Here is a 21,003-nt window from a genome sequence, read left to right on the forward strand (position 1 = left end):
AAATCTGAGAGCACTTGCAAAGCATCAGGATTCAGTGCTGCATTCCTTGCCCTGAGCACACCAACTGGGGCACGAGGCACAGAGCCACCTGTTACAGACTGCCCTGCCATCCCTGCAGTTAATTTGCAGCTGTTGAGGAGAGAGGCTGCAGGGGTTTCAATTTAGATACAACTTGAGGCCAAGGATGGAGAGAAACAATTGAATCAGGAAAAAAGGGTTTGTTTAGGCTGAATGGAAGATTCCAGCTTGTGCAGAAAGTTTACTTACCTTGTCTTACACAATCAAAGCTTTGCCAGCTACATCTTACAGAACTGACACCAGATCTCTCTTGGGTCAGAGGGGTTTTTTTTATTTTTTTAAGGCTTTTAATTCAATTTAAAAGGCCACCACTAATCTGTGCACAATCAAACTGCACCTAAGAGCCAGTATAATAATCTCTGAAAATAATCAGCATTTTCACATGAGTTGTTACATTTATCAACATTTGTAGGAAATACATGAAGTTGTAGATGAAATCCTGATGCTGAATGTTCTAGGAGAAACTTTTTTCCTCTCACATCCACCTCCACCTTTCACTATTTGTTTTGGCTCCAGTCTTCCTGATTTTACCTGCCACATTCTGCTCTCTTCATGCGGCCAGGAGAACCTGAGGGCATTATGGAGAGCAGGGGGAGGAGGAGAAGCAGGTCAGTGTGGTCACTCTGAAGAAGTGAGTGCATGAGCCACTGCATGTATGACAGGTAAGAGTCCCTAATTTGATGTTGCCAAGCACCATTCAGGCTCATTTATTTGCACTTCCTAAGGATAAACTATGGATCATTGACTGTAGAAGCTGTACCTGAATCTTCAATGAATTACAGCTATCTTGAGTCACAGGCAGGTGCCATTTTTTTTTTTTTTTGAAGTAGCACAGGCAGGCAATGTTGATCTTTTATCCCTCCTTATTTAGGCAGCTGCAGCTGGGCTCAGAGTGGTATGTTCCATATCAGAGCATGTTCCTGGTTTTTTTGAAAATGACCCATTTGAACTTGATGGATTTAGCCCTTACTTTACTAGGGTGTTTTTATCTCAATAGGTGAGTTGCAAATTGATTCCTAAGAAACTAAGCACTGTTTCATAGTGCTCAAAAGCAAGGAGCTAAAGTGAGGTTAACAAAATGCAGGGCAGATCACCTCCTGTTAGATGGGTTTTGTCAGACTGCAAGGCACCCTCTTCATTTTGGCTATGCTGTGTGGGGAAGGGAACAGTTCTTCGTTGACCTGGTCCAAAAGAATCTCAGGATGAGTTTGTGTTACAGGCAGCTCACCTGTGGAAGGTTAATTTTGCAAAGTAGTCTGATCTACCAAGAATGATAAAATTTTTGTTTTCCCCATTCCTGAGTCCTGGCTTGATTCTGTTACATGGCAGGCTCCAGTGGCTGCTTTCCTGGCCGCTTCTCCAAGTGTAGAAATCTGAATGACCTAACCATTGTCATTTTCTTCCATGGGGACTGATCTGCATCTTGTTTCCATCCCACCACCTACATCTAGAGAGACATAGAAGAATTACTGCAAGGAGAGATTTTTTAATATTCTGAATCAGACTTTTATGCAAATCCTAAAATCTATAAAGTACCTAGCTAATAATTTCAACAGTGATGCTGAAGTGCACATTAACCAGCAGTGCCTCACCATTAGTTTTCTTCAGGTTCTGTAGATTTTTCTATAATTTCTACTTCCAGAGTTTGAGACTACATATAATCTATGCTGAAATATCATCTAGCACATTACATCTCTGAAAAACAAAGCTAAGTTAAATAATGCAAATATCATACTGTTTATGAGCTCCTAAAAGAGAATCAGTCTTATTGTAGCAAAACCCTTCTACAATTTAAAACATTTTTCTTTTTGAAATATTTTTCTGAGGGAATTTTGGATAAAGGACAGATGTAACCCCTTAAAATCATGAGTGCTATGATGTAAAGATTCTGGGTAGACTATTGTTCTTTATTTTGTGTCCTGCTTTCTTTAAGGATATTACCTCAGGAAGGCTCCCTTGGGTTTTTGTTGACAGACCGGGATAGTCTGATTGGTACCCTTTGAGGTGATTCTGTGGGTATTTACCTTTGCTTGGGGAAGAATTGTAGCCAAATTCACCAAGAATCAGGGAAGCAGCTGGAGACATGACTGGTTTTGCAGGCAGATCTGTTAAAACTTCAGATTGCTTCTCTTTGCCCAGTAAAAGAATCTCAAAACTGGTTCCTGGAATGTCTGCATCTGAAAAATATTCAATATCCCTGTAGCATTCTCCACCTGCCCCCCTCCTCCCAGGTTTGGTGTATCTTCTTAAGAAGGACTGAATAAATCTCTGGACCACCAAGGCTGCAGCACATAGGTGAGAGTATTAAACTGACTCCTAGAGGAACCAGTCTGATTTTTTCAACAGAGTGTGGGAGACATAAAGCTATCTTTTAATAGGGCTAACGCCTCTCCTGCAACCAAAAAGTGCAGATACCTGTTGTTCTGTGTCTTTATTGTTTTTATTTTATTTATTTTATTATTATCTTTTATTCATCATAAAAGATCATCAAGTTCTGGATGCAGAACTTAAGCAGTGCCATTGACAACTTCTTTTGGAAACTTTTGGAGGACTGCCACACTCATCTGATGACAGGGAGCAACATTCCGTCAAGAACAAAGGTTTTCAGCATGGTTAGCTCCTTGTCCCTAAAATTAAGAAGTCAGAGGTGTATTTGCAGCAAATCTGTGACAGAGCCAACCTATGTCCATAAAAACAGTCCATGATGCCAACTGAGGTCCTCAAAAGGGAGACTAATTTCATACCTAGCAAAGTATCAAGTACATTGTTGCAAGTGTAACACTGCACGTGTGTACACACTGAAGTTGCCTTGTTCACACCTGACTTTTAAGTCATGTATTTTTCCTAAAGCTATTATTCTACCTGAGTCTGCTTCCTCCCAAGCTAGCCCACCACCAGCAGTGCTTGTCTAAGGAGATGGCCAGAGAGGAAAGAGACAGCCGAGGCATCCCGAGGCTGTGACTGCAGCCAATTGTCTCTCCCTGGGGTATTTATAAGCTACATACCAGCAGGCAGGGGTGGGCAGTTGGCACCGTGACCTTGGGAGCTGGGGAGCCTGACTAGAATTCCTGGGAGCCACGTGAGCTGGACTGGCAGGAGCAGCTGCAGCCAATGGGGAGGAGACCAGCACTGGCTGTTCAGATTGAGTTTCACTCCTGTGGCTTGAGATTTTTCTCTTTCTCTCCCTGTCGTGCTTTTGCTCTTTGTTTACGGGATTGGACAGATGAATGCACTGATGAAGCCCTAGCAAGCAAGATGTTTGCCTAGTGGATTTGGGATTCTGCCTTCAGTGCTGAGCAACCACTTCTTGCCATTGCCTACCACAGCTCCAGCCCCATGACATGGCTGGGCTCTCATGGCTCTGGGCCCGCTGAGCACACAACCCGCCCTCTTCTAGTGGGGCATTTTATGTTGTGCTCTCTTGTAAGCACATCCTTTTTGCTATCCTTAGAGGTCAGTGTATGAGGCTTTTTAATCCATGGGAGATGGGTCAGGACCAGACAAAGCAACAGATAGAGAAAGGACTCCATCTTTACCAGTCTAATCAGACCGAAAAGGCCCTGCGAGTCTGGATGAGGGTTTTGGAGAAGTCTGCGGATCCTGCTGGCAGGTTTCGGGTTTTGGGTTGCCTCATCACTGCTCATGCAGAGATGGGCAGATACAAAGACATGCTGAAGGTAAGGTGAACTGGAGATGAATGCATGCCATTGTGTCGCACCGCGATGGAACGTGGCTGGAGATCAGAACCTGAAGTGGGGGGTGTTCTGTGTGTAACAGAAAATACCAGCTATTGAGTGCATGTTCTGGGCTGCTGTGATCGCTGTGCTCACCAAGAGCTCCAGCCCACAAGATACACAGAATATGATTTTTCACTGGGTCTGGTTCAGGATTCCTGGGTTATTTACATTCTCTAGTTTACATCATTTACATTATTTACATTCTCTAGTTTTTCATGGGAAGCTGTCTTGATTATTTCCCACATACAGGCACACCATGTTATCAGGCTTCAGGAGCAGGTATGAGAACAGAGCCTTTGTCCACTACAAGCTCTTTATATTCTGTATGTCAGCATAAAAGGAGAACTCTAAGTGGATTCTGTAGAATAAGTATCATTCTTGTGGAGACATGTCTGTTATCTTGTTCAGCTTCTGGCTGATATCTAAAATAGATCTTATATTGGGGTTTTCTAATTGCAATTATTTGTTTGCCAGGGGGCTGAACAAGAGGGAAAAGAAGATGCTGTTTTGGTGAGGTAATTGAGACATCCCAGATGTCTCACAATTGAGGTCAGAGAGCAGCTTCTAGTTGCCAGGACAGTATAGAAGAAAGGAGGAAGGATATGGGGCTTGATGGAAGAGTGGTAAAAAGCAGCTGAAGTTACATTTCAAGCACATGAGGATAAACAGTTTAATTAAATGACCAAAAAGAAGCTGGTATGTGGATCTGAGAAGTAAGAGGATGTGTACAGAGAGCAGCAGGCAGCATTTGGGAGGGCAGCTCAAGAATCTGTAAGACAAGGCAAGAGAGTGTTGTAATAGTCTTAAGAAGCCATCCCAGCCTGAAATAAGGTCTTACTAAAGGGCTTTGATATCCTCGTCCTGATGTTTTGGGTTGTCTCTTACTAGACTGGCCATCATTCAGCATTTAGAACAAAATGTGAAAGGGGTGTCTACATCTCATTGAAAAGATTTTGGTAGCTCTGTTTGGATTTGGAGCGAGGAGAGGGGAGCACCTCACTGATAAAGCCATGCACACGTCAAAGCCCTATATTGAAACCAAATACTTAAGATGAAGAAGGAAGGAGGGATATTAATACACCTTGAAAACATTTGAAGACAAACAATTTTGTTAAGTGGTATGAAATTAGGTGCTGGCAAAAACAACAGACTGACTGGGGAAGAAAGAAGAAAAAAAAGGGTAAGATGTAGCTACCTGAAGGAAGTACTGAAAACTTCATGGGAAAAAAAAAAGGCAAAGGAGTGAGCTTAGTATACCCAAACATAATTCCTTCCCTGAGAAAAGAACAGAAAGTGGGATCAGAGTAGGTGAATTTTAGTTCTTCACAGCATTAGGAAGGAAAAATGGCTTCAGTCAAACTGAAGATTTTACAGAGCAACTGGTCAAAGGATAGAGAAAGGAGAACTTTAGCAATAAGCCATTGAGAGAGGAAATATCAGGAGAAAATGAGTCAAAATTAAATGCATGAAATAAAAAGTAATTTAAGAAGGGCTGTGATGCTCAACCTCTTCTGGAGAGGAAAAATTACTACACACCAAGAGAAGAGGCTGTGGCAACCAGGAAATACTGAAGAACTTTTGCAAAATTAAGGGAATGTGGAGAAGCATGAGCTAGCGTGCACCACTGAGTCTACATAGGAGCTTTCCTAAACTGTAATGGAAATGAGAAGATGATTACAAACCCAACATACACAGTTTATGGTTGGTGATGTTTGGGGGTTTTGTTTGGGCTTTTTTGTGGGTTTGTTTTGTTGTTTTTTGGGGGGTGGTGGTTGTGTGTGTTTTGTTGTTGTTGTTTTTGGGGTTTTTTGTTTTGGTTTGGGTTTTTTTGTTGTTGTTTTGGTTTTGTTTCCAAAGAATGTAAAATGTTCTAGTAGCCTAAATTATTATGTGTAGCCACTATATAAAAAGGAAGTAATTGATTCCTTTGGAATTTGCCATCCATAATCCTGATAATGTCTAATGAAAATTGCTAACTATTTACCTTTGCTACTGATACTAATTCAAGCCAGCTTGAATGCTTGTGCTTGCTTCATCACAGAACATAAAGAGTTACTGCTTAGAAGAGTTTGCAGCTGGAAAGAGAGTTCATTTAAGAAAACAGTATGCAACAAATCCTGGAGGTTATAGAACCAAGACTGTCAAGATCAAGACTGCAATTTATTAGCAGAAAATTCCTTAAAGAAGTAGCTTACTTTTTTCTATTAATAGAAAAAAGTATATTTTATATATACTAATAGATACTATTATAGATATTAATATATATACTAATAGATACATTCGATATATAATAGATATACTAATAGATATATTAAGAGATATAATAGATATTATTATATATACTAATATATACTATTAATATACTACAGTATATTAATAGAAAAAAGAATATTTTAATAGCTTAGGAATTCCAGAGAAAGTGGGATACATTACAATGAGTGGAAGAAAACAGAACTGCATTGTGTCAGATGTTTCCTGCTTCACCAGCTTCCCTTTAGGGCCATTTAACAGCTGTTTTCCCCTTACAGCCAGCCTAGTTCATCTTCCCTGCCCTGAGACTGTGTGAAGAGAGGGAGAGGTTTCTTCTGAGTCTTCATAGGCCTTTTAAACCACCAGATAACTGCTCAGTGCATACAATGCTTCTCCATGTGCTGATGGCCTTGTCTGCCCTGCTCAGAGATGAGACTCTTTCTCCAGTACAGGGTGCTACTCTGTGGGTGCTTGAGCTGTATTTAAATAAACTACACACTTTTGTAAACACTATCTTCTCTACTTAAAGTTTGCAGTGGTCCAGATTGACACAGCACGGGAGCTGGAAGACCCAGATTTCCTTACAGAGAGCTACCTAAACCTGGCTCGCAGCAATGAGAAACTCTGTGAATTCCAGAAAACAATCTCTTACTGTAAGACGTGCCTCAACATGCAGGGTACCACTGTGAGCATGCAGCTGAATGGCCAGGTGAGCCTCAGCATGGGCAATGCCTTCTTGGGCCTCAGCATTTTCCAGAAGGCTTTGGAGTGCTTTGAGAAAGCTTTACGCTACGCACACAACAACGATGACAAGATGCTGGAGTGTAGAGTCTGCTGCAGCCTTGGGAACTTCTACACCCAGATAAAGGTACAGTAACCTAAGGGACAGGAGGATGGTTGCCCCACAGATTCAGGGAAGCACTGGAAATCACGTGAATTTCAGCCTTTGTCTTTCCTATAGGAAGTGCTGAGAGAGCACTGTAAGCTAAAATCCCTTTGTAAACTCCAAATGGGGTACTCTCCTCCACAGTAAGGATGGGAGGATTAGTGTCATGTTTACACAGCACAGCAGAAGCAGCTGTGAATATGTGTGTTGAAAAGATCAAACTTAGCTTCAAAGAAGATCACATCAGAGACACAGGGCTGGCAGCCAAAACTCATGGACTCTCTATTTCTACCGCTATTGTAGGCAAATAGCTGCCAGCAAGCTGTAGGTAAAATCAGACAGGGACTGAGCACAGGGGTGATTTGCCAGTTCTAACTTCTAGTACAAACAGCAAAAATAGGTTTTCTCACAAAGTCCTGATTTCTTCACTTATAGAAGATCATCACATGAAGTGTGGTGACCAAAAATAAAGAAAATAACATTGTGCTGAACACTTTTCAGGTGTGAAATAAGAAGGGAGAAAGGAAATTTAAGAATCTGTGGTTTCCTTTCTGCATTGTGGAGAATAAAAAAAAATATGAGGACTTTTTCACTTCTGCAGTCTTATATAACTTACTTGAAAATGGTTTTAGATATTAAGATAAGTTTTACATAATTATTGTAAAATAAGATTTATTTCTAACATGCTTTTAATGCAAAAAAAAAAAAGATGTTTAAAATGTATTATTACTTTTTGTGAATTTGATGAGGCCAGGAGTCTTAGTTCCTCTTTCCTGCAATGATGGATAAAGAGCTTCTTGGAGATCCAAACTCACCGTTTAGAGAAAATGAAGGCTACATGTAGATGTTACAAGTAGAGATGATGTAAGAGCAGAGAAAGTTTTCAGCCTTTGCTTATAGAGGAGGGTAAATGGTTCCTGCAGAATAAAGTTGTGGCATACTACATAAAATTCATTTGCTGGGTCATTGCCCCAGTGTCTTGAACCCAGAGAATAATAAGGATTCAGTATATGGCAATTCCATCTTTCACAATTTGATATCCACCAAAATACTGCACACATGGAAGAGGAGCAGCATGAGTTTAAAGATGTGCAGAAATCTGGTAACTGTTGCAATGTTAGTAAATGAAAAATAGCTGGTCTTTTTCCTTCTCTCCTTTTTGCTTTATTTTTGCTGTGACTGCTGTCTGCGTGCTTGTTGCCTTACAGGACTATGAGAAAGCCCTGTTTTTCCCATGTAAAGCAGCTGAGCTGGTGAGTGACTACGGGAAGGGCTGGAGCCTGAAGTACCGTGCCATGAGCCAGTACCACATGGCTGTGGCCTATCAGAAGCTGGGGCGCCTGGCAGACGCCATGGATTGCTGCGAGGTACGGGGCACGGGCACGGCTGGGGGCTCTGCCAGGGCATCCTGCCATGCCCCTGCAGCAAGAGAGATACCCTGCCATCCACACTGCAGATCTTCCTGATGCCTTCCAGTCTTAGAGCTGTAGTTTCTGTAGCCAGAGGGCTTCAAAATTTGGGTCTATGAATGGTCCTTGGTTAGGAACATGTGAAAAATATTTTCCTTGCCTTAAAAGATGGTGCCATTTCTTCAGAGCTGAGCTTTTATTGGCTGGAGTCCAAAGTCCCAGCCTTGCTGTTTTGAACCAGGAACAGGCTGTTCTACTGACCAGAGGCAATTTCTTGCAGGAGTCCATGAAGATTGCCCTGCAGCATGGTGACCGGCCACTGCAAGCACTGTGTCTGCTCTGCTTTGCAGATATCCATCGCAGTCGCAGGGACGTGCAGGTACAGCACCTTCCTGCCAGGAAGGATGGGAAGAATAGCAAGAGGGCATGAAAAGAGTTCATAGCAAAACATGTGCTTTCCTCCCTGTGTCTGCAGACAGCCTTTCCTCGGTATGATTCTTCCATGAGCATCATGACAGAGATTGGGAACCGCCTGGGCCTGGTGCAGGTGCTGCTAGGAGTGACTAAGTGCTGGATGATCCAAAAGGAGCTGGACAAGGTCAGTTACAAAATTGTTTCTACAGAGGTTTGTAGGACAAGACTAGAGCACAGCCTTGTACTGCACAGTTCAGAAGAGGGTACAGTTCAGAAGAGACCTGTACCCCCTTGGTTCTACCAACAGGGTCTGTTGCTTGTAGAGTTATATTTCTCTGAATGGTCTCTCTCAGCCAGGGATTTGTTACTAATGGTAGGAACATGCATTCTGAGTCAGAGTGCTAAGTTACAGAATTGCCTCATTAGTCAATCCTGATGACTTTTAAGTTCTATGCTGAGAAACCAGCACTGGAGGAAGGAAGCCTTATGCTCTGAAATAGATTCCCCTGCCTACTTTTTAGTTCTATGACTAAGCTCATTGATGTGCTAATGATGTTTAGACAGCTCTACAGCTCCACCATGTGCTTTGCAGGCAAATGTGGCATAAAATTCTTGGAGAAACTTTGACGCTCTGTAAACTCTGATGTGAAACAGAGGAATGAGAGCAGGAATTTATTTGGGGATAGATAACCAGTCAAGATAGAACAAGGGGGTGAAGTTACTTATAAAAAGGCGTAGACAGTGTGTATGTGTGTTAAAGTCCAGACTGCAGTAGATGCAGCACATTTGCATGGCAGGAACATTACTCAGCCATGGAATTAAATGCTCAATGGTTAGCCCTGAACTAGCTCTGAACAACTGTACACAGTGCCACATCAAGATGCTGGTTGGGTCTAAATATGATGAAATTTCGCTCTTATCACTCATATTGAGACACCAAGAATTTTAACTCAAATGAAGCAACCCGTGTTGCTGGACATCAGTATGTCCAGCTAGACAGGTTCAGGGTGCTGTCAGTATCAGAGTGCCTCCATCAGGGAATCAGTTGGGTGAGACACACGGTGCAATCTCAGTAAGTAAGCACAGTGTTTGTTAGCAATGGGAAGAGAAACTGTGGACTTGAAAAGCTAGCTCAGTATCAAAAGAATTGGACAGGACACAGCAGGTAGGCATCTGCAGGAGACAATATTCAGAGCACTCATCAAACTCTTCCATTCACTGATTCTATCTCGAGCCACTGTCTGATATCAAGCAGCTCTCACTTGTGAGAACATTATGTGGGCTTTGCACAGAATTCTAATCTCACCAAATCCCACAGAAGAAGAAAGTGGAGGAATCTTGTATTCTGTTCCAGGCAGTAGAGGGAAGTCTGCCCTGTTGGGTCGGGGACCTTATGTATGTTGACTAAATGTGACTTCCTTAGATGTCACATCCCTGAATATTCACCCAAGCATGTTCTTCAACTTGGCAGGCCCAGTTTCCATTTCTCATGCTACTCATCCCTGTATCAGTTACTTAATAAATCAATTTGCTAACTTTCCACTTGCAGATTCCCTGTTTTTGCTCAAGCTTCTTCCATCTTCCCAGTCTCTTTCATCAGTTAGTCCATTTCATTTGCATGTAATGTAATCAATGCTATTCCAGATCCTCCGAAGCTGCTCACAGCTTGCTTGCCCTCATTCTTGTGCAGTCCAAGACAAACTGTCCCCTAGACTTTTCAACATCCTTTCCCTTACTCCACACATTTCACTTTGATTCTTGTTCACAATCATTAATTTCAGGAGTTTTCAGTACACAGTCTTCCTAAGCACAGTTCTCAGTTACGTTCTCCCTGCTGGCCTTTAGTTCCTGCTTCCCTCTCCTACATTTCCTTATCCCAGGCTGTTGCTGCCACCACAAGTCTAATGCCATCTCCTCTGCATTCACAGCACATTTTTGCATCTCATCTGGTCCTCTCCTCCTACAACAGCAGTAATGCCAAATTATAGGGTAGAAATTTTATAATGTTCCTCCTGAAAACTACTGCATCACAAGGGAGACCTCTTCTTCCCCTTGGACAAATAGGAAGCAGATCTCAATAGCTCTGGAAAAGAGAGACTAATTATCAGAACAGCAAGGAACACTGTGACATCTAGGTGAAAGTAGGGAGTCATTTGGTATGACAGCTGCTATGCTAAATATTTCCTTCAGATTTTAAAAATGGGTAGCAGAACACTCCTACATCACACCATGTGTAAGTAAGGCAAGGTGGATATGTGAACAGCAAGGAAAAAATGGATAAGTGTGGTGCATTGGTGCTGGTGATCCTTTTCCTCACCTCTGGTACAAGTGAAATTGAAGTTGCCCAACAATTTTTGAGCCTGCAAGGTAGGATGGGGACAAGGCTTGCTTTGCCATCCCAGCCCCAAATGAGCATGTGGGACTGAGTTTAAATAAGTCTGTATTCTCTCTGCTTGGGGACCAGCCTCTGCCAACACTGACACTGAGGGTCTGTGACAGAAATGTAGCTCTTGCATTACTTGTGGTCCTTCAGAAACTAGCTTTTTCTTACGGATTAACTTTTGGTAGGGGAGGGAAATCTGCCCTCTCAAAAAAAGCTTTTTTGATTTTCCAGTGTTACAGGGATACTTGTTAATCCAAATTTTACTCTGTACTTCTTTACCTCTTTTTTTAAATAATTCTTATAGGACATTCATAAAAGCCTGGTTTTCATATATTTGGCTGAAAACTAACAACCAGTGCTCTCAATTCACAGGCTCTGGAAAGCATTGAAAAGGCACAGGAGCTGGCAGAGGGACTAGGGAACAAGGTAGGATCCTTTTCAGCATTCTTCATAGTCTTATGTCAGGCAATATAAGATGTCAAACATTGAAGGCTTGTCGTTGCTCATTAGCATTCCTATTAACCAGTGAGTGTTTGAGATTTGCTTTGTCACTAAGTGTTTCGTTGTGGGCAGTTGCACAGATAATCATCAGTATGCAAGTCTGAAAAATGAGTGAGGAGTCACAATGGGATAGGCAAAGGAGAATGAGAAGCAGTGAAAATGGGGTGTGAAACAGACAGAGAACTAGAGGATTAGAAATCTCTTCTGAAATACATTTTTGCCCTGAGCAGCTGCTGAACTGTGTGCTGGCTGGAGGCAAAGGAAAGTGATGTATGTCAGGGGTAGCTCAGGGAAACCATGAGTGGAAGAGCTGCTGAGTGTCTCAAACCTGGTGTTTCCTTTTGTGACACAAAGAAGAAGGGTTAATGACAGGAATTGTTGAGGCCTGCTGATGTTTCTCCAGCTGGCTGATGGGGCTGTGGTGTTCCCACTCCTGTTTCTGGTCTGTGGTCACCCTGCTGTTCACTTGTCTTACATTTCTGTCCTTCACCTGCAGCTCGGCCTGCTGAAGCTCCACTGCCTGTGTGAAAGGATCTATCGCACGAAGGAGCAGCAGCAAGAATTGCGTGACCATGTAGTGAAGTTCCATGAATGTGTGGAGGAGATGGAGCTGTACTGTGGCATGTGTGGAGAGTCCATTGGGGAGAAAAACAACCAGCTCCAGGCACTACCTTGCTCCCATTTCTTCCATTTGAAGTAATTATCTGGAAGCACTAAAATTATCATCATTACATTAGTCATAGAAAAGAGCTGCTTAAGCCCACAGCAGTCCTATGCACACTGTTCCCCAGGTCTTTGTCTTGATCCTGCCTTGCAGGATCCCATTGCAGTGCTAAGAGTATCACAGCCTTGGAGGGTGAGATTTAGCCATCATATCCATCACACTCCCACTTGTCCTCTAAATAATTATTTACAGATGTCCTCACTTTGTAGGTGGTCAGCCCAGTTCACAAATTCTTATTTGACTCCTCCTGGGGAATCAGTTCTTCACTCCCAGGGGCAGTTTGGCTTTTTCCCATATCCCCTCACTTTCTCCCTTGGCTAGTGGCCAACAGAGGTGAAGAAGTTGCTCAGGCTGTTATCATGCTACTGCCATGAAAGAAGCTAGCTGCACCATCATTTTACCGTAGAAAAAACCACGAGTGTTACAAAACACTCTGAAAACTAATCAGGAAACTAAGAATTTAATAACAAAGTTTCACACTGACACCAGAATTAGCATCAAACTACTGGGCAGTGAGAGATGTCCGATGAGCTCTGGGGACTTGTCTCCAGCAGTACAGAACAGACTTTTGCACAGGAATTTGCCCAAGTGCCTCCCTGGAAGGGATGGGGAGGAGATGCAGTCTCTGCCGGTGGCGGGAGGGCCACGGGGAACAGCTCTGAGGTGTACAACAGCCGCGGAGCCGCCCTGGGGGAGCCTCCGGCCGCGGAGACCCCCCCGACCCGACCTCCTCCCGTTGCAGGTGCCTCCAGACCAACGGGACCCGCGGCTGCCCCAATTGCCGCCGCTTGTCGGTGAAGCCCGGCTACGTCTGACCGCCCGGGCCCGGCGGGGACTGACGGAGCCGCTCCCGGGCCCCCTCCGGCTGTGCCTGGCGGGGCCGCCTCGCAGCTCGACTCCCCTCCCCATCCCTTCCCCTCGCTGCCGTGTAGGGGCACTGGCTGTAATAAAGGCTTTCTCCGGGACACCGCTCCGTCTGCCTCCGGCGCCGCGCTCCGTCTGCCTCCGGCGCCGCGCTCCGTCTGCCTCCGGCGCCGCGCTCCGTCTGCCTCCGGCGCCGCGCTCCGTCTGCCTCCGGCGCCGCGCTCCGTCTGCCTCCGGCGCCGCGCTCCGTCTGCCTCCGGCGCCGCGCTCCGTCTGCCTCCGGCGCCGCGCTCCGTCTGCCTCCGGCGCCGCGCTCCGTCTGCCTCCGGCGCCGCGCCGCGCCGCGCCCCGCCCCGCCCCGCCATGGCGCCTCCGCCGCCATCACTCAGCAGGTTTGGGAGCGGCACGTGACCCGCCGGCCGCTCCCCGCCCCGCCGGCAGATTCGGCACGGCCGCGGGCGGCGGGGGCCGCGATCGGGGCGGCGGCGGCAGCGCCGGGGGAGGGGAGGGTGCGCGGAACCCCCGTTCCGCCCGTGGCGCCGCCCCCGCCCCGCGCCGCCGGGAACCGCAGTGCGGAATCTGCCGCGCCGAACCCGCCGCGCCGTGCGCGCTCCTGCGGGCCGGCGGAAAGATGGCGTCGGTGTGGGATGAGTCGGAGGTGAGGGGCCGGGGCCAGGGCCGGGCCGGGGGCGGCGGGGCCGGGGCGAGCCGCGGGCCGGGCTGACGGTAACGCTGCCGTTGTGCCCCCGCAGGACGGTGTCGGCGAGGAGGTGCTGAAGATGTCCACGGAGGAGATCGTGCAGCGCACCCGCCTCCTCGACAGCGAGATCAAGGTAGCGGCGGGGGCCGCGCCGGGCCGGGGAGCGGAGCCGGGCCGGGCCGCCCTCCCGGGAGCTCTGTGCTGCTTTTGTTCGGGGCGGGCGGGTTAGCACAGCCACGGGGACAGCAAAAAATTAAACACGGTTAATTGAATCGAGAACGGCAGATTGAGGAATACTGAACCGCGAAGGTAGGGAAGAATCACTGGAAGAGCATCGACCCGAGGAAGCTGAGGGGGCGGCTGTTCGACGCAGTCATGGATGCTTTAGCTAAAGTTGCACAGGCAGAGGGGAGGGGGAAGTCTCTTCTGTGGCTGAGTCGGGTAGGATCTTCGGGTAATTTAGGTTGGAAGGGACTTGAGCAGACCTCCAGGCCAAACTCCTTCGCAAAGCAGGGTCAGCCATAACTCAGGCTACTCAGGGCTTGATCCGGGTGGATCTTGAAAGCCTTTAAAGACACATATTGCACCGCTTCACAGGGTGTTCAGTGCTGTTGCTTGACAGACCTCGTGAGGATAAAGATTTGCTTTGCTACAGTCTGAGCCGCACCTGTTTCAGTCTTTGTTATTTCATCTGCCCATTGTGTATTCCTGTGAAGTGTCTGGTTCAGTCTCTGATACCTCCTTCCCCAGCTTTTCTATTCTCCAGCTGAACAAACCCACCTCCCTCAGGGGGGCCCATGCTCCAGCCCCCAGCCATCTTGGTGGCCCTATGCTGAACTCAGTCCAGTTTATCAATGCCTTTGCTGTATGGGGGGGACACCAAAACTGCACTGAGTGCTCTAGGTAGGATCTAAAAGTATTGAATAGAGGGGACTCAACACTTCTCTCCATCTACTGCCAGCAGTCCTGATAGTACAGCCCAGGATGCCGTTTGCCACCCTTGCTGTCAGGGCACATTGCTGGCTCCTGTTCAGTTTATTGCCTTATGGAGACCCCCAGGTCCATTCCTCAGCCAGACAGTCACCAGCATGTGTCACTGCAAGGAGCACTTCCCTCCCTGCTGTGGGGCTTTACATGTGTCCTCGTTTTTTGTAAGGTTTCTGTGTGGCAGCTCTGCCTTTGAACACCGAGACTACGCCCCCCAATTTGGTGTCCTCTGCAAACACGAGATGAAAACATTCCATCCTCTTGCTTGTTCATTCATGGAGATGTTAAGCAGATAGACCTGTCTTGTGATAGACATGTTTTGCATAAAAGAGCACTTACAAATTTAGAATGTTTGCTGCCCAGTGTTAGCATTCTTGAGATAAAATATTTCATAAATTCTGTAGAGTAACTTCATCCTTTACTGCTTCAGGCTCCACAAGTAATTCTGACTTACTAATGTACTTTATTATTCTTTAAAGACCGTAAAGGTAAAACTGTGTCTTATTTTTAAACTGCAGAATACAGTAAGGAGTAGAAGTAGCCTTCTTCATTTCATAGTAAGAGCATTATATATGCAAAATGTTTGTAAGAACCCTTCCTTCAGGCAGTTTTCCTTTAATATTTTCTAGGCTGTTTTATTAAATCAAATTTATTAAGTTTTTTGCATTTTTATTTCACAGATTCTGCATTGGCTCCTGTTACAGTTCTGTCCTGTGAATGTGTTACAGCACAGTATTATGCTTAGGAGTAAAGACTTTTAAAAAGATGGTTTCTTAGTGAAGAGTGGATTTCCCCATTGAACAGAATCACACACACCAGTTCAGATGTGAGCAGGTCTCCTGAGATCTCTTGGTGCTCCAGTCCCTTCAGTGGGGATCACAAAGTGTTGTTGGCATGCTGTCTGACTAACCAGGAAAGGGAGGAGAAGGCCTGTCAGTGTCAGCCAGACAGCACTGCAGACATCTGTGTTGGGTGTAGATGTACTCACTGTTGGATGGGGAGTACAGAACTTTTTTTGTTAGAGGATTTTTTTTTCCTTACAGTAAATACAATCATAGAATAGTTTGGGTTGGAAGGGACTTCTAAGGCCAACTCCTGCTGTGAGCAGGGACATCTTTAACTAGACCAGGTTACTCAGAGCCCTGTCCAACCTGGTCTTGAATGTTTCCAGGGATGAGGCAACCATCATATTTCTGGGCAACCTGTTGCAGTCTTTTATTATCCTTACTGTAAAAAAATCTTATATCTAGTGTAAATTTACCCTCTTGTCCTGTTGTAACAGGTCTTACTAAAAAATATGTGCCCATCTTTCTTACAAGACAGCTTTAAATGCAGAAAGGCCACCATGAGGTCTTCCTGGAGCCCTCTCTTCTCCAGGCTGAATCATAGAATGCTTTGTGTTGCAAAGGACCTTAAAGATCATCTAGTTCCAACCACCTTGCAAAACATAACTGAAATAGGTGTGTGTATGTGGTTACTTTTGTATCTGTATTTATTAAAAGATCACATCCAAACCAAACAACAGTTGCCATATCTGGGCCATATTGATTAGGCTGAGGCTACCAGGTGACACTGGGAAGAAATTATTTGGGGTTATTGATTAGTTAGAGACCAGAATGGACTGTATAGCCTTGATTCCTAGCAAATTTTGGCCTATTTGCTGGCTTTGCTTTTTTTTATATTTTACATTTCCCTTTATTCTTCAGACTTAGATTTTTGTAACGGTTTGCTTTTGGAACAATCTATTAATTTTATCTTGCCTCAGTTTTTTGACACTATTCCTTTTTCTTTCTTCTGTGTACCAATTGCAGATCATGAAGAGTGAGGTACTGAGAGTGACCCACGAGCTCCAGGCCATGAAAGACAAGATCAAAGAAAACAGTGAAAAGATCAAAGTGAACAAAACTCTGCCATACCTTGTCTCCAATGTTATTGAGGTGAGGGTGGTGGGCTTTTACATAGTGATATGAGAAGTGTGTGCAATTTATAGTGTCAGGGAGAAAGGCAGGGAGCTCGTCAGGGATTCAAAACCTGGAGTATTCTCAGACTACCAATGCTGCCAGAGCCAGGACTTTCAGGGTTTTCTGTTGGTTTTATCTGTGACCTGGAAGTGCATGTCTCTTGCCCACTTGTTCTCTGGGTCATTCTTTAGGCTTTGGGTACTGTTCATCTGTACTTAACAACCATCAGAGGGTGGCACAGCTCTTCTGAGTGTAAACTTGAGCATCTGAAATTGGACACATGCTCTCTGTAACTTGTGAAACAGCAAATGAAAGGCCATGGCTCTGTTACTTTATCACATTCCTTTTGTAGTTCAGTAATTCTGATGATAGGAAAAAGAATGCTCATAGTTTGCTATTAAAAATGAGATTGCTTTGTACTACTGTTTAAAAACTTAATGAGCTTAAGCCTTAATGTGAGCTGCTGTATGGGAGAAGGAATCAGTGCCATTAGCTACTACTTTGTTCTGAATTTTGTAACATCTTTCTATGCACTGTTGCGTGCTGCTTCATAAGGAAAGGAAGAAATCAATTTTTACAGGAGGGCTTTAATGCTTTCAGGATTCTACTGCTGATGGATGATGGAAAGTTTTATTTCTTCTAATGCACGTATGTTAGAAGCATTAATCCTGGGATCATTCTGCTAGCCTGGTTACATTGTTTTGAACTCTTTCACCCTGGTTTTCAGCTGCTGGATGTTGACCCAAATGACCAGGAGGAGGATGGAGCAAACATTGACCTGGATTCACAGAGAAAGGGCAAGTGTGCTGTGATCAAGACCTCTACACGTCAGGTAAGAGCCATGTGCCCAGCCAGGTGTGAGGAGTGATGCAGAGGATCTTCTCCGGGTACATCTGGTTTTGATCACTTTGATTTCTTTTTTACAGACATATTTCCTGCCTGTTATTGGGTTGGTTGATGCTGAGAAGTTGAAGCCTGGAGATCTGGTGGTGAGTGATTCTATTGTGATAGTTGGATATGATGGTGGCCAGAAAATTGCCTATGTCTTGCCTTTAAGAAAGAGACAAATCTGTCCAGATTTCCCCAAGACCATTTCTCTACTAAAATTTTCATAGATAGGTATTATGGGCTCAGTTACTACAGTTTGTAGTAAAGAAAAGCAGTTTGAGGTGTGTGTCTTTTATACATACATACAATTAGGTGCTGAAAGTTTAGAGACCACTTAGTAAGTTTTTTAAACCCTGTCTTTTAATTGTAAATAAACCGGACCACTCGTTTAAAATGTGACTGTGGCATTGTCCACTCTGCCAAGCTGGGGTGATTTGATGAATGCCTGTGTCAAAGCTGGTTATTCCTGCATCCTTGAGGTCTAGTTAATCAGCTTTGATTGCATGTTTATTAAGTGCTATCTGAGGGAACCTGTTAAAAGCAAAGGACTTGTGTTTACAGGGGGTGAACAAAGACTCTTACTTGATCCTGGAGACTCTGCCTACTGAGTATGATTCACGAGTGAAGGCCATGGAGGTGGATGAGAGGCCCACTGAGCAGTACAGTGACATCGGGGGGCTGGATAAACAAATCCAAGAGGTGATACTTTATGTATAGTTTCTGCTGTGACTGTGGACAGCATCTTTTAACTTCCAACTCAAAAGCAGACAGCCTGGATCTGTGGAGAAGAATGGGTTTATGTATTAACATTTTTCTTTTCTTGTAGCTTGTGGAGGCCATTGTCCTGCCGATGAATCATAAGGAGAAATTTGAAAATTTGGGTATACAGCCACCCAAAGGAGTCCTTATGTATGGGCCTCCAGGAACAGGGAAGACACTTCTAGCTCGAGCATGTGCTGCCCAGACCAAGGTAAAAGGAACCTGTGAAAGTGTGTGCAGCTGTAGAATAGTACCTGACAAAGAGTAAGAACACCTCCAGGGGAAGTGAGTCATACACACAAATTGGTGTTACAAAGGCTGGGATTTTCCTGTCTGTTTGCTTCCTTGCTTGTTTTTATTAACGGCTTCTTATAGTACTCAGAAGTGACCCTATTGTAAAATGAGGCCTAGGATTGATTCTCTTTCACCTCCCAGGCCACGTTCCTGAAGCTGGCAGGTCCACAACTTGTGCAGATGTTCATTGGCGATGGAGCGAAGCTGGTACGCGATGCTTTTGCTCTCGCGAAGGAAAAAGCTCCTTCCATCATCTTTATTGATGAACTGGATGCCATTGGCACTAAAAGGTGAGCTGTAGTCCATGTTGTAAAGTTCTTGGGAGCTGCCTAGCAGCCTCCTTTGCCTGTGTATGTAAGCAGAGCCTTTTAAAGCATGGCTTACTCAGAAAGAGAGTGTGAACAAAGTCACAGATGGATAGCAGTTGCCACAACCCTTGGGCTCAGGAGCAAAGTTTGTCAGACTTGGGATCTGTCTGATAGCCTCCTGCTGTATAAAACTATTTTCTGATCACTGCAGCAGGTACCTGGAGATGTTCACCCTCATTTACTACGTAGGCCTGGACAACATAAGCCCCATTCAGCTGTAAGGACTAAATAAGTCTTAGGTGCTGCTGACAGTTATTCTAGTTGCAGTCCTCATCATGGTAGAACTTAGTTTCAAGGAAAAATTTGGAACACCTCAACCAAGGAGCATGAACTACAGTAATTCTGTGTTTTGATGTGATTAAAAACATAGGGACAGGGTGGTCAGGTTCATACTGATGGTTTTACTCTTGTTTCCCCTCAGGTTTGATAGTGAGAAGGCTGGTGATCGGGAGGTGCAGAGGACTATGCTGGAGCTGCTTAATCAACTCGATGGTTTCCAGCCCAACACACAAGTCAAGGTTGGGAGCTAGCAGGGAGTGCTGCTGAGTTCCAGGGCATTCTAGCAGGGGATGGAAAACAATGTCCAGGGAAGAAGCTTGGTGAATCTTTGGGGAGAAGAGGCCTGTCTTCCAGGTGCCTCACAGTGATGATCCTACTTGTACTTAGGTGATCGCTGCAACCAACCGGGTTGATATCTTGGACCCAGCTTTGCTCCGCTCTGGACGATTAGATCGGAAGATTGAGTTCCCAATGCCTAATGAAGAGGCCAGAGCCAGAATTATGCAGATTCATTCACGCAAAATGAATGTCAGGTATGGCCTTCTGGGGCTCTTTTTGTCACTTATGATGGTACCTCAGGGCTGAGAAGTGGTTGGCAGTCACTTGTTGGGAGCTCACTGTGGGGCTGAGGAAACTCCCTACGTTGCTTTTTCTATTTGGTACATGTTCTCAGACTTTTTTTCCCATTTGCTCATATTAGCCCTGACGTGAACTATGAGGAACTAGCTCGCTGCACAGATGATTTCAATGGAGCCCAGTGCAAGGCTGTGTGTGTCGAAGCGGTAAGTATTCCTCCATAGGAATAGCACTGATGGGAGGCAATGTGAAAGCTAGAATGGAGCAGCTATTTGGAACTGGTGCGGTGTGCACATTCCTTCTCTAAATACTGTCTCGTTGGGCAGGGGATGATTGCCCTCCGCCGTGGAGCTACAGAGCTCACCCACGAGGACTACATGGAAGGAATCCTGGAGGTTCAAGCAAAGAAAAAAGCCAATCTGCAGTACTATGCCTGATCCCTGCCCAGTCAAGGTTGTGGCCTTGGCAGAGGACATGAATAGACTGAAGTGTAACACTTACTTTCTGTCTGGAAAAAATAAAGCATTTTTTCCCTTTAAAAACAAATCCATGATGTGTTGGGGCTGTTGCCCTTGCTCGGTGGTTCTACATCTGTGTAAAGGCAGGCTGAAAGCCTCCTGTGCACTGTGCCCACCATGCTGCCTTTGGACCCTCCTCCAACTAGCAGTGGATTAAACCCTGCTCTGATACTTCCTCATGAGGACCAGGAGACTATACTGCAGTAAGTGTACTGTGATATTGATGACCTGCAGCTCAGACAGCATCCCCGGTTCTTGCCTGCGCAGCCAGTGAACAGCCTGCAGCATGGTTAGAGTTTGAAACTTTTGAACACTCACTTTGCAAGGGTGAACATAATTCACAGATGAATGATGTTTTAACATAGTTACGTGAACTTAACTCTTGAAGCTTTAACACTGTTGCTGGTATGTGTATGTGAGCTCTCTG

At 45.0% G+C, this 21,003-nt stretch overlaps 1 protein-coding gene across 3 annotated transcripts; it reads left to right on the top strand.

Annotated features, from left to right (window-relative positions):
• The first annotated feature begins 1,709 nt into the window (after positions 1–1,709).
• Positions 1,710–20,604, top strand: LOC118686852 (43 kDa receptor-associated protein of the synapse). 3 transcript variants are annotated; one of them, XM_036383285.2, is made up of 13 exons: positions 12,168–12,354; positions 13,125–13,904; positions 13,999–14,079; positions 16,745–16,870; positions 17,622–17,726; positions 17,821–17,883; positions 18,344–18,481; positions 18,609–18,752; positions 18,977–19,125; positions 19,625–19,721; positions 19,870–20,015; positions 20,183–20,264; positions 20,385–20,604. In XM_036383285.2, exons 1-13 carry the CDS (start codon positions 12,250–12,252, stop codon positions 20,493–20,495), a joined length of 2,127 nt encoding a protein of 708 aa, XP_036239178.2. In that variant the 5' UTR covers positions 12,168–12,249; the 3' UTR covers positions 20,496–20,604. The 3 variants fall into 3 exon arrangements, with proteins under 3 accessions (XP_036239179.1, XP_036239180.1, XP_036239178.2); XM_036383286.2 differs by lacking the exons at positions 13,999–14,079; positions 16,745–16,870; positions 17,622–17,726; ... (6 more) ...; positions 20,183–20,264; positions 20,385–20,604 and adding exons at positions 1,710–3,755; positions 6,595–6,933; positions 8,160–8,318; ... (1 more) ...; positions 8,836–8,958; positions 11,530–11,583 and having other exon boundaries at positions 12,155–12,354; positions 13,125–13,292; XM_036383287.2 differs by lacking the exons at positions 13,999–14,079; positions 16,745–16,870; positions 17,622–17,726; ... (6 more) ...; positions 20,183–20,264; positions 20,385–20,604 and adding exons at positions 1,710–3,755; positions 6,595–6,933; positions 8,160–8,204; ... (1 more) ...; positions 8,836–8,958; positions 11,530–11,583 and having other exon boundaries at positions 12,155–12,354; positions 13,125–13,292.
• The last annotated feature ends 399 nt before the right edge of the window (positions 20,605–21,003 follow it).

This window comes from Molothrus ater, chromosome 6 (genome assembly GCF_012460135.2).
Source record: "Molothrus ater isolate BHLD 08-10-18 breed brown headed cowbird chromosome 6, BPBGC_Mater_1.1, whole genome shotgun sequence".
NCBI classification, from domain to species: domain Eukaryota; kingdom Metazoa; phylum Chordata; class Aves; order Passeriformes; family Icteridae; genus Molothrus; species Molothrus ater.